The sequence below is a fragment of the Oryzias latipes genome, chromosome 20 (genome assembly GCF_053564925.1).
Source record: "Oryzias latipes strain Hd-rR chromosome 20, Olatipes_Hd-rR_3.1".
Classification (NCBI taxonomy): domain Eukaryota; kingdom Metazoa; phylum Chordata; class Actinopteri; order Beloniformes; family Adrianichthyidae; genus Oryzias; species Oryzias latipes.
This window is the reverse complement of record NC_136256.1, coordinates 21,130,594-21,143,738: the sequence shown is the minus strand read 5'-3', so window position 1 is coordinate 21,143,738 and position 13,145 is coordinate 21,130,594. Positions and strand designations below refer to the sequence as shown.

At 40.9% G+C, this 13,145-nt stretch overlaps 1 protein-coding gene across 2 annotated transcripts in view; it reads left to right on the top strand.

Moving 5' to 3' along the window:
* Positions 1-386: 386 nt before the first annotated feature.
* Positions 387-13,145, top strand: part of prex2 (phosphatidylinositol-3,4,5-trisphosphate-dependent Rac exchange factor 2) — a 94,225-nt gene continuing 81,466 nt past the window's right edge. For both annotated transcript variants that reach the window (XM_023949895.2, XM_078938683.1), the window contains exon 1: positions 387-860. In XM_023949895.2, the coding sequence (XP_023805663.1) occupies positions 723-860 (138 nt within the window). In that variant the 5' untranslated portion in view covers positions 387-722. The remainder of the gene's footprint in view (positions 861-13,145) is intronic.

Sequence of the window (13,145 nt, the reverse complement as noted above, 5' to 3'; positions counted from 1 at the left end):
GTTGAAGATAACACTGTTGAAGTAAAAGAAGAGAAAGATTGGAATGATGAAAAATATATATCTTAACATATTATTAGTAAAGAATTGCTTTTCCAAAATGTAGGAAACTGCAAAAAAACACCATTCCAAATACATGGTAACTTCTTTTTTCTCTAATCGTGTTTTCACTGCGTTTTAATCAAATTCTTGTCCCACACAGAGTTAATTTCCCAAATTTATTTTATTCTGTAAGTACAGAGAAGGTCAAACAAAGTTGTTGTCTTTTCAAAATAAATTACCGGTGTTTACGCGAAGACCGCATTGCAAGAACAAACCCGCTTTCGTGGCGCTTTCCGCTTTATTCTGACAGCCCCAAACGGAAGTCACCCCCAGTCTCCGTCTAGCTTGACTCTGGTCCACACTTTAATGCGCTTTGGAGGAGGCTGGGACAGGATGAAGGTCCAAGGAGACACATGGACTCAACTTTAATCGGACTGCTGTCGCAGCATTGTTAGCCGCTTAATTTCTCACTGTTTGATGACTTTATTAAAAAATAAAAAATAAAATCCCGACACTCAGTAAGACTTTTCTTCTGCTCGTGGAGGAGTCAAAGAAGCTCAGACACCGGTTGCTCCTCGACTTTAGGAACTTTTTTTTGCCCTCCCTGCATCCCGCTTTGTGATGTGAGACCGTTAGCCGCGGAGACAAAACAAGCAACTTGTTCACTTTTAAAAGCCCTAAAAATGACCGAAGAGAGCAGGAACGAGCACAGAGCCGAGAGCGGCAAGGACCTGGAGAAACAGCTGCGGCTGCGCGTCTGCGTCCTGAACGAACTCCTGAAGACAGAACGGGATTACGTCGGAACGCTGGAGTTCCTCTCGGTGAGTATCGACACCCGTGAAATCAGCGCAAAGTGCATTTTTTTGGCGGTGGTGGGGGGTTATAAATGCACCAGTTTAGTATGCACGCTGCAGCAGGCTGCAGAGCAAAAACCCAACTTTTCCTGCTCTAGAAGTGTATGCAACTATTATAGAGATATCTGCAGCACTTTGCTCCAATCTTCTGCATGATGGAGATCTTATCCCCTGCAGCTTGCAAGTGTGAAATTGGAGGGGCAGGCACAAAGAGGCACTGCACGGTCGGTGTCCCCTTTAATCCTCTTCTGAGGCTGCTCATGGGATGTTTAAGACTCACATGAGGTTATTTGACATTTCCCACACTGGAGGGGCTTGTGTGGTGATTCTATGTTCACCAGAGGGAGAAGAAAAAGTCATGCCAAACCACCAAATGTATAGATAGATAGATAGATAGATAGATAGATAGGGTCTTAAGTTGTGCACACATGTTAAGGTTAATTCCTCTGAAACAGATGGCACCAACAGTTATGGAATACTAAGCTCAAATTAACCCAGAAAATTGTATAATAACTTTTTTTCCCCTAAGTGAATTTGTCACACCCAAGCAGCTAACTCCTGTCTAGTGCTGCGCTTGTTATGACTCCATCCCACAATTACCCCACTTGCCACAGAGCATAAAAATCACATGCTGAAGGCATATGCTGCCTCATCAACTCCATATGGCGCGAGTCTTGCCGGAGGCAGTACAGGTGGACTCAAATGAAAACCGTCGGAGTTGACCACACATCTGCAGGATTGCAGAAGTCGTGAGCCTCATGGTTAACAAAAAACGCAATCCACAAGCTTAAAGCAGAATGCGCTTCTGTCAGAAGAAGGGATCGCCAACTGTTTTTTGTCAGAGGAAGAGAAGAGGTGGGGCTTGCACTGGGGAATGTGTCCTTGAATGCAGCCATCCATCCTTTATCTTCCCCGCTGTGATGGAGCTGATATTCCCACCAAAACTGCCTGATCCTCACAAGGATTCTGGCTGGGAAAGTCAAGATGGAAGGAAGCATCAGTTTGAGATGGAACAGTGCAAAGAAGCTCTGGTCAGCTCTGTTCTAGACGACATGGCTGTGAGATGAGCAAATCTTATCTGCTGCTGCATCTTCTTGGAAGTCCCACAGAGGAGACACTAGAGACGATCAAAGAGTAGCCCCACTGTGGAGCAGGGTCACTTTTAAGACTATCATCTGACCAGAGAATCACACATTGGACCCTGCCACTTCCACTGCATGAGGCAGTTTAAAACAACACCAATCTGTGTGTCCTGAGGTCAAAATGCTACCTCCCCCTCTGTATGGGACCTGGGGGTTCTAATCCAGAGGTTTCTGGGAACCAACATGTAGAGAGAGCTTCCAGAGGGGTGAAAGGGAAGCGATTTGTGATCCCACAGTAGATATAGCCTGCAGGAGGGTAAAGGGAAGGGGGCTGTTCTCTCTGGGAGCTCCTGGGCTCTGTGCCTTTCTTCTTAGCCATATTTCCTGGAGGAGGAATTCCTCTGAGGTTAGGAAATGTTGCAGAACAATGAGGCTCTGGTCAGTTGGCAAAGTTGAACTGAAGAGCTGATTTTTGTTGCTGCTGATCTGTGGGATCCGTTGTAGCAGTGGAGAGCAGTGGATGATTAGAGTCTACGTGTCCCAGGACAGCCTCAGCCCATTGTCTGTGATATTCTTTCTCTTGTGGGAAAACAGAAAGATGAAATATTCAAAGTTGGGAGAATAGATTTTCCTAGAAATCCTTTTTGGATTTGGATCCACCACTAAATGTCAACAGTAATGTCCCTGTAGTTGGAAAGCTCCAGGAAAGTTGTCTGAGAAATCTCCTCCGTTTTACATAATGAACAAATTTAGCTCCAGATAAATGGTGGATGCTGGTGTTTATGTTGGACAGCTACAGTGAAATAACAGTTGCTCTTAGCAAGTGGTGCAATGAGAAGAACAAATCAAAATGAAGCGTAAACAGATGCTCACAGATTTCTTGCTCAGACTGTCAGAGGAAATGCTTTTCTTAGAGCAGTCACAGAGGGCTCGTACGATAACCTCTTAGGACAGGGAATCCAACAGTCTTCAATGTCCCGAACCTGGAGCGAGATCTGAGCCAGAACTTGACTCAATATATTCCAAAGAGCCCCTGCAGTACATCAAGTGGTCCCTTTGCTGCTGCCTTCTCTTTCTCAAACAGAGTAAATGAATGTAATGTTTAAAAAATGTTAATCGCGTGAATCAAATCTGTTTTTGAAAAGAGTGTTTTGAAATTAGCAGTGCTGCAAAATCACCATCTTTTTCCTGATAGAAAAGCATTCGAATATTGTGGTCAGTGGTTCCTGGGATTTATGGGAGAAAAGGGTCAATATGCATGTCTTTGAAAATGGAGATGCAGGAAGTTGAAAATTCAGGCATAATGGAGAAAACAGAAAATGAGTATTTAATGGCACCTCGAGACCCAGCAGCTCAAGCCAACGTTGTTTGTGTTTGGAGGTTCTCTTTCACTCTCTATGGATTAAAAAAAAAAAAAAAACGTCCTTGATGGAATAGCTGCTTTAGCAGAAGTTGTAGAACCAAGAGGGTTTTTCTTGTGCGTGTAACGTTTGACCCATGGAAAGTCCTCCTGGCGGGGGTCAGGTCAAGGGTCATATCCTCTGGTCACGCTATGGATGATCCTAAAGGTTACAGCCTGTTGTTCCTATCTCTTTCCTGCCTGTTAATCAAGCAGATGTCCTGGCAGTATTCAGCTTTTTCCTTTGTCCAGGATGATGGAAATAAGGCCAGAATATTCTGTTATCAATGAAATACAAAATTTTAAATGTTATGCATTTTAAGGGGATTATGCAGCAAGAAAGAATGCCAAATATTTACACATTTTTGCAGGTTTGATACAAAGTGCTGTAGCCTTATTGAAATATTCTCTATACAACTACAAAACACAAATGTTTAAAGACCCACTCCAATAATCTTTTGAGCCTTTTTTAAAATCCTTTAAAAACCGTTCCCAGGGGCCTTTTAACTCTGAGTGTCGTTTATGGCCAAAAAAAAAACAAAAAACCTGTGTTATAGTTTCTGCGGAGCGGCGGTAGTTCATGAGAAATTCGACTCTGACTCTGACTCTGGACTGTTACCGCAGAGCATCCCCACCCCCCTCCTCATCACCCATAACTGAGAGCTATCTGTTTACACACTTTCCCGCTAACTTACGGCGCATCACACTTCCAACCTAACATTACCGGTGCAATATTGGAGCTATCCAGCTGTACAGTTTGAGGCGGATGCCAGCTCAGACGAGGAAAGCAAAGACGTACAGTACATGAATCTATTTGTCTGCTACCAAAACAGTCAGTGGATATTAAGTGAGTTGATGTGATTCACTGGTTTCTTTAATAATAATAATGGATTGGATTTATCTGCGCTTTTCAAGACACCCAAAGCGCTTACAGTGTGTCCATTATTCATTCACTCCTCATTCATACTTGGTGATGGTAAGCTATGGTTGTAGCCACAGCTGCCCTGGGGCAGACTGACAGAGGCGTGGCTGCCATTTCGCGCCTACGGCCCCTCTGACCATCACCGGGATCATTCATGCGCATACACACACCAGTGGAGCCACACTGGAGGCAAGGAGGGTGAAGTGTCTTGCCCAGGGACACAACGACATTTTGGCTGGTGGGAGCAGGGATCGAACCGCCAACCCTTCGATCATTGGACGACCCGCTCAACCACCTGTGCCACTGTCGTCCCAATTTAGGGGCCTGTTTGCTGGTTGTCACCATTCAGCAAGACACTACCCCCTACCAGTCCCTTACACAATAGATAAAACTTGTTAGTTCCCCCATTCCACGACTGAATGGTTGTTTACAGCTGTTGTCCAGATAAGAAGCTTGATATGGTCTTATCTCCAAGAGTGCCGTGTCTGCTGACCGGTTCTCAATACATGTTTATTTGTTCCTGTTCGGACAGAGTTCTACTGCAAACATCACAAATATGTGGCTTTAGAAACAAACGAACCTGTACGCCGATCCAATCTCTCCTTATTTGACTATGAGTAGGGAATCATGGGAAAAAGGGCAACCTTTTTAGCTTTACACTTTTTATGAAAACCGTAAAAGGCGAACTGAGATGAAAACCCTTTTTTTGCACCAACATTCTCCTTACAGAACTCCGCCCCTCAATTAGTTTTAATAGATTATATGGACTCGTTCTTCCTTGCAAGAGAAATGTTCAAACACCAAGTTTGAGTGTTTTCATTCAGCAAGTGGTGGTGGTACAAGGTATATTTACTTAGAAGAAAAACCTCATTATAAGATTCCAGTACTGAAACACTGTTTGTGTAAAATGTGTGCCGGCTCCACCAACAAACTGTAAAAAGTATTCAAAGCATTATCAAGTGGAATGGTGTTGAAATAACCTGTGAGGGCCACGCCATTAGATCAAGTTTTTCCTTCAATTAAGTTTATTACGACAACCCATTGAGCTACAGTTCAGCACTCTTTTACATTTCAACAAAAAGCTGACATTTCCATGGAGGTCAACTCAAATGCACAACATGGAAGGGGTGAAAGGTATGCATGGTGAGATCCTCTTCCAATAACATTTGCACAGATTCTACAGTTTTTTTCTGCCCTTCCTTTTGAGGCCCCTGAACCCATGAAGTTGCTGACTTGCATATCAACGTGTCACTGCTATTAGGCATTTAATATTTTTACCTTGAGAGCACCACTAACTTTTGTCACTTTTCCTTGCAGCCTGTCTTTTTTAAAATGTATATTCATCCTCCTCCCAGTTGCCTCTGAAAGTTTATGCACCTGTAACTTCCTGCTTTATCAGTAATCGCATTCTGCTGCATTTGTGTGCACAATGTGATTAGCTCCTTATCTCATAGAAAAACCGTGGTTCATAGAACTTAGACTAATCCAGTTTTAAAAACATTGTGTGAAGTAACTTTTTATGCATATTTTATATGGTTTTGTACTTTGCAAAAAAATGTTGTTGTTTAAAGTTATAGCTAAAGTCCCAGATTAATAATGAATAAACTTGCACCCCCCCTCCCCCATTTAGTTTGAAGGACATTTTTTACTTAAATATGAGATTCATGTGGGATTGTAGTTCACCGTGTCAGGGTTTGTGTCACTGTGTCTGGTCACTTTTCTGGTGCTCCCCTGCACTGAAGAGGGTGCATTAACTTTGTATCACAGGCTGGTTTTTTGCACAGAATTTCCTTCCTTCCTGGACCTCCCTGTCTTTACATTGTGCCGCGTGTTTCCTGCTTCATGCATGCTCGTACCCCTTCCTACCTTTTACTCTGCCTCAACCAGAGCAGAGAAAGCCCAACCCTTTTCCCCACCTCACTTGGTGGATCTTGCCAGCAGTAAATGATGAATCTATTGAGTGTCTTCTGCTCAGGATCTTACCCAGCGGTCTTAAGGATGGTGCCAGCTTCCTCTTTGGTCTGGTTTTTGATTTACTTCTTTAAGACAAGTCAGGGACTGGGCTTTTTGAGGAAGACTGAGGGATTCTTCACATTTTCAGACCATGTATTTTAGTTGGCACGCTTCAAATGCTTCAAACGCTTCAAACGCTTCAAACCCTTTAAACTCACCCGTATGCTTATTCTTACTACAGTTAAGAGATGCTTCTGGAAATGTAACTGTTTGGGTTTATGCTTACTTGAAGAAACACTGCACAAGTTGTGTCAGCTGAATAGGATTTGCTGGATAAACATTTCTCTGCCAGATTGCTCCACACTTTCTTTATGTCTGTCTTTTGTTGTTTTTATCTGCTTGTTTATGAGTTTTTGTCCTAAAGGTATATAGAACTCTGGTTAATGTATGGTATAATCTTTTGTATAAATATTTATTAAATGTGGTTGAACAGTTCACCAAATGATGCAGGTGGCAGATGTACAAGCATGCATGATGCATAAAATGCGTGAGATGCAGGTGTTTGTGGAAACTTCATGTGGCTGCATTTAAAACTTTCTCTCCTTTTTGATTAATGATTAAATATTAAAACTTAAAAATAATCCAGATCAACGTTGTTATCTGTGAAGGACATCTAATGTCACTTAACCAAGAAATGTGTCATTTTCACACAAACAGTATCAGGTCCATCCATCATCTAAACTAACTGAATCCCCCCTGGAGTCACTTAACTGCTGGAGCCTATCTCAGCGACCTATGGGTGAAGGTGGGGTACAGCCTGGACAGGTCTCCAGTCTGTTGCAGGACTACACAACCACAAATAATCATATTCACACCTAGGGGACAATTTTGGGTATTCAATTAACCTATGACTCATGTTTTTGGAAGCCGGAGTGCCCGAAGATAATCCATGCATGCACATGGAGAACATGTAAACTCCAGACTGAGATTTGAACCAGGGCCTTCACGCTGTGAGATGAGAGTGCTAACCACTACACAAATGTGCAACTACATGTTTCCAAGTCTTTTAATGAATAAGTCAGCATTTTAAGCTCTGTTTCTAGACTTTCCAATGTTTATCTCCTGTGTGTCATGCAGTTTCATTAAATTTTCATTAGGGTCGGGTAAGGCACAGTTTGCCTTAGAATCTGGATTCTGAACCAACAAGACAGTTGGGCCTCTCAAGCAGAAATCCCAAACAATGCTTTCCTTTGTCTACATGCAGCTCATCATCTGGCAGGGTAGGAGGAGGATGCAGCTGAATATACAAAACAATGTTTTAAATAGATCAGAACAAAAAAACAATACTACCAATGAAAATAGTCAACTAAATAACTACAGAGAAACTTAAGAAAGGTGACAAGAAAGAAGAATCTGACAGTGAACGACATTAAGAAGACTCTCAATTCTGATTAATCATCTAGGAGATCAGTGTTCTGGTGTGTAGTGCTGCTCAAAATTGCCAAACAATCAGCGAATGATGTGTAAGGTTTCTTCAAATGTGAAGTTTTGAAAGAGCTCATTTTCATTTGTGAAAAACTCTGTGATAAATTAAATGGATCAAATCCAGCAGGCATCATTTCACTCTCATGAACTGCTTTTGCTCGTGTGTTGGTCGTACTGAGCACTCACTTGAAGCTGAACGCTGAATGCAGACTCGTACATTTATCCTGATGAAAGACTGTGTAACAGGTTTTTTTGTGCTGAAAATAGTCAGAAGAAACATCAAAGAGTGGAAAACTTTCTGAACTTCTTCAGTCAATAAGGACTTTTTTTTTTCTCTCTAGAGAACGCGCCAAAGAACTTAGCAATTTTTGGGAGAGTATATTTTCTCTCATTTATGGCAACACCCATGCTAATAAGATGGAAAGGCCAGGGTGACTCTTGGAGGTGGTGTCTGGCCTTAATGGAGGGAACTTAGTTCTGGCTTATTGGAAGAACTTTCTACAAAGTGCCTTTTTTCTCATTTCAGATTTCTCCCAGTAGGCTCTAATTCTTTGGTTAGTAAAAGAAGTTAAGTTTCCCATTTGCCAAGACCTGGTTCTTTGTGTCAAGCAGTGTGTGTGCGGCAGGCCTCTGGGCAGGAGATTTTACCCCATAATGCTGAACTCTGGTTTAAAAGTAGCTCTCCTGTGCAGGAAATGAAGTCACCTTATCCTCCCCATTTGGCTAATTAAAAAAATAAAAAGGTTCTTTTTCTTTCCCGCTGAAATCTCTTGCATAATTTATTCCTCCTCTCCATCTCTGCTGTCTTATTTTCTGAAAAGTACATGAAGTGACTCAGGGGCTTTCAGGGCCTGGTGCTCAGTCGTGCCGAGGAGCAGCTTGTTCACCTGTTGTCTCTTGTCATAGCTGTTTATTTTCCCACTGTACTCTTCACTCCCAAGAATATGATGAATGATTAATACAAATATGCACACATATGTAATCGTAGATATTTATTTTGCACTTCTGTTGTTGATGTGCAAAGCTTTAACAGTCTAGTGACTCACTCCATTGGGGTCTGTAATGTGGAAGTTGTTATTTGTGTACCATTCTCCCGTTTTGCAATGGACTTCACTGCTCCCCATCTTTTATTTTTTTACTATTAAATACTGAAGCAAATGTGCATCCATGGTGATATTTTGGATGTTTAAGCATCTGTTTGTTTAGCCTCCTGACAGCAAACTCAGCAGTAGACAACAGTGGCAGATGGTTTAGGAAAGAACTGTTTGTTCTTTTAGGTTTTTATTTATTAGGAACAGACTTTACATTATTACTTCATTTCCAATTGTTCTGAAATTTTAAAACTAAACCAGTTTGGTGTTGCTTTGTGGACTCATTATTTATTTATTCTTTTTTAAATAAAAAAGAAGGGAAATAACCATTTTAAGGATTGCTGTTCTGCATTTGGTCCTCAAGGACCTAAAGTAGCTCTATTGTATGTTGTACATCAAACACACCCCTGCCCGCTCCTGCCTACTTGTCTGTCCACTTGTTCGACTTGAATGCAAAAAACAGATGTTTGAGGCTGGCTTTGTTCTCAGTTCAGACTGTAGAATGGAAGCAGCTTGGGAGCTTTCTCTTCTTTAAAATCAGAACAACTGTTTGCATTTCTTTGCTCTTTTGGATCAGCATGCTTCTATCATTCTTGAATACTGATCGACTACTTTTTTTCTTTTAGTTTTCCACTCCCTGCTCAAGAACGGTTGCCTTTCTCTCATCCTAGTACACGTGATCCAGTTATTACTTGGGGAATAAAACCAACAGGCACTTTAATTTTGAAGTGCAAGACACTCCATCTTTGTCTTTTTTTCTTGTGGTGCCACTGGCGGCTTACGTGTTCTAAGAAGGAAGTGGTCTCTGTTTTAACCAAACATCCATGCAGTAATTTCTCTATTTTATTGACAGAGAGATAAACAAACGCAGGGAGAGTGGTTAGTTTTCCGCCAATTGTACCTTTTCAGTCTGGCGGAGAAATGCCAGTAGGGCAGCATTACATAATATCCATTCATAAAGTGTCTTAGACTAAGTCATTCTCTGGTCAGCCAGTCTGGCCTTCTCCTTTCCTGTATGCTCCAAAGCACTACACGATGCCCTGTGTTGGGATTAGCTGCCCATCTGCTGCCAGAGTGCATATTTTAACAAACTGCCATTATTTATTGAGCTGTCCGTCAAACCAAGGCGGTTCAATCCTCCCTTCAAGCAGCTCCCCTGTCTTACTAAGTCAGCGGTTAGAGGTCCTGTGGTTAGGGTGCACATTAGCAAACTGAACCTGATATCAGCATCACCAGTCTAATTTTAGCGTGACAGCAAAGTCGGGTCATTATTGCTTTTTCTTCTTTTTTTCTTTCTTCCAAACCTGAGTACCTCTGCATGTGGCAGCACTGCCTTGATTTCCACCCCCACGTCTTTGTAGCCCACAGCAAGAGGGCCGTTGTTGATTAATGGCATGTTGGGCCACATGCAGTTATTGGACCAATCTATTCATCACATCCATCTGGTCTGGTGGAATAATGAAAAGTTTAATGGGGTTTTAATGTGTAGGCTACCTTTCAGCTATCATAGTGACAATCCAGGTGATTATACCTGGGCTTCAGGGAATGACGTGACTCTCTGAGAAAGTTTCTTTTTTTGTCTTTTTTTTTTCCATTTGAACAGATTTTTTGGTAAAACTCATGATAGACGGTGACAAAGGCTCTGAACGAGTGTTTTTTTGCTTGCAAAAGGAAGCATCTTGTCATCTTGGACTGACTTTTGCTTGAATTGGAAGGAATTCTGGAAGAAAAGGCACAGCTGTTATACAACTTCATTTCCTTTCTATCAAAAGCTGGCCTCGTGCTGCCAAACATCTTGTTTTAAGACTTTTTTCCTGTTGAGTTTTCTGCTTCTGGTAAAGATCTGTCCTGTGTTTAGACATCATGGACTCCCACAACAAAGAATGTCCAGAGATTACAGCCCCCTTTTAGGAATTCAATTGTGAGGACAAAGAATGCATCCATAGTAAATGGATGCAGGGAAATCTGTCCAAATTATTTAAGTTTGTATCTATTTTTATACCAAACTAGCAATACAACTATCTTTTTCTCATTGTTTGATTACATAAAATAAATCAAACTAAATCCAAAATCTGGTTTAAGTTTATGTTTATTCCCTCATGCAAATACATTCAAGATACAAACAAGCTACAAAATGTGTAAGGGTTGTCCAGTACCAAAAACATAAAAATGGGGTTAAAGAGCCTCTGTACTGGTACTGTGTCCATAAATTCCAGTCAACCAGCTTCCCCATTCACTGTTCATGGAACCATTCCAGGACCCATTCCCAAACAAGGCCGTCTGGCGGTCTCCTCAGAAGAGACTTGTTCCACAAATCTAGTCTGACACTTGTACAATTCATAGAATAGATTCAACAGGTTTTCAGCCACTGTGTATTTTATATGTGTAAGGTTTATTCTGAAAACCACATCACATAGCTTTCAAAGCAAGTGTTTAATAAAAACACATCATTTTGAACTTTACCACCACCACATTAGCTTTTTTTGGTTAGATATGCATGTTGGCTCTTTAACAGTTCCCGCATTAACAGGCGTTTTCCTGTTAAGCAGACTATTTGGTATTAGACAGTAAGTGCTGTTTTAAACTACCTGAAAAGACTGTTTGATGTCATGCCTGAAAGGATGGGATCTGCTTTTGATGAGATTTGATCAGATACGGTAAAGCCTGTCAGACTTCTATGAGGTTCTGATGAATTCTGCTTGGTCTTTGTACATATTAGACTTGCTAATCAGATGCTAATGCTCATGAGTGGCAGGGTTGCAAGGCAAAGCAGCAACAGAATGGTAATCAGCCCTGCAATTGCCCAACAAAAAAGAGGCTAATTATCCAAGCACACGTTTTTTTTCTAGCCACAAGTCTTGATTCAAGCATTCCCCTGTGCAGCTCCTTTTGAAGTGCTGCTTTATGTCAATATACTTTGATTAAGATGATCTTTTTTCATGCTTTCTTGCTGAAATTAAGACAGGGCCGGCTTTGTAGTTAACAAAAAGAATGTAGGTTTTACCACTGAATTAGCACCATCATATTCCCATCTGTTCTGGATTAATCAAGTGAAACTTTTCAATAAGCCTGTTACGCTTCTAACCCCCTTAGTTGTTGATGTCAAGGAATAGATTTTGGCTTGTCTGCTCATTAAAACAAGCTGTTTACACACTCTTTGGATGCGTTCTGGGAGCCTGCCCTGGTCAGGCTGCCTGCTGAGAGGCGACATCAGTAGACAGATGGTGATTTGGCTCTCAAAGGGGCACTAAAAAAAAGGATGTCTATGATTAAGGTTAACCGCAAAAAAGTAATTTAGCTTCTATCATTCAAAGTAAGTGTATAGTTCGTAAGTCATGTGTGCATAGAACTCTTATTGTTGCTTTGTGTCACCATGAAAAGATGTTTGTGACAGAATCTGTTGAAGTTTTATATGAACTTTTTGCCTGTAACATTCCCTTTTATCAGTTCACAGCAAAGAGATCATTTTTCTCCTCTTTTTGAATGCTGTTTTGTTATTTTGCCACTTTTAGAGATAAAAGTATTAATTACCTTTACATACATATCTAATTTTTACATCCATATCTACCGGTAATACTACCAGAGACTAGAATGAATTGGAACAGATTACCAGATCAGAATCAGAATCAGAATCAGAGATACTTTTTTGATCCCACACGTGGGAAATTTGTTTGTCACCATAGCAACTGACAGAAGAGGGAAAAAAAAAGACTTAGAATTAAGTAAAAAAAAAAAGCAAGAACAAGAAAATGTAGCATAAATACAGACATCAAGGTATTATAATTTAAAAGCTATTTACAGAACAGTGCAAGTAAAAAGATGTGCAAAAGAAATGTGCAAAATAGAAAACAACTAAATAAAGAGATAATAAAAAAGTGTGCAAAGGTTATCTTTTGCATTGTGTGTTGTTGTACAGATCTCCTTCTTCAAGAGTCTCGGACATTTACCTTTTCTTAGAGGGGCATGTATGAAACACTGGTACTTTGAGGCGCGCTTATAGAAGACATAAAAAACTGTTTCAAGGCCAATAACTCTTGGCCAGTTAAAACTCTTTGTGGCTTGAAAAACAGCTTTGTGGCAAACCTAGGTTTAAAATGAGTTTCTTCTCACAGCAGTCCTCAATGAAGAAGCACAAATAAAAGTAATCTCCACGGCCCTGATCTGTCCAGAAATAATAAACTGCATTCACTGCTACCTAATTAGAAATCAGAAACAGTTTTCATAGCCAACAACACTCTCATTGAGAAGTTCAAGACATTGTGTTTTTACTTCTTCTGTAACAGAATATTTTAAATTTCTCTTACAAAATGCAGAGGAAAC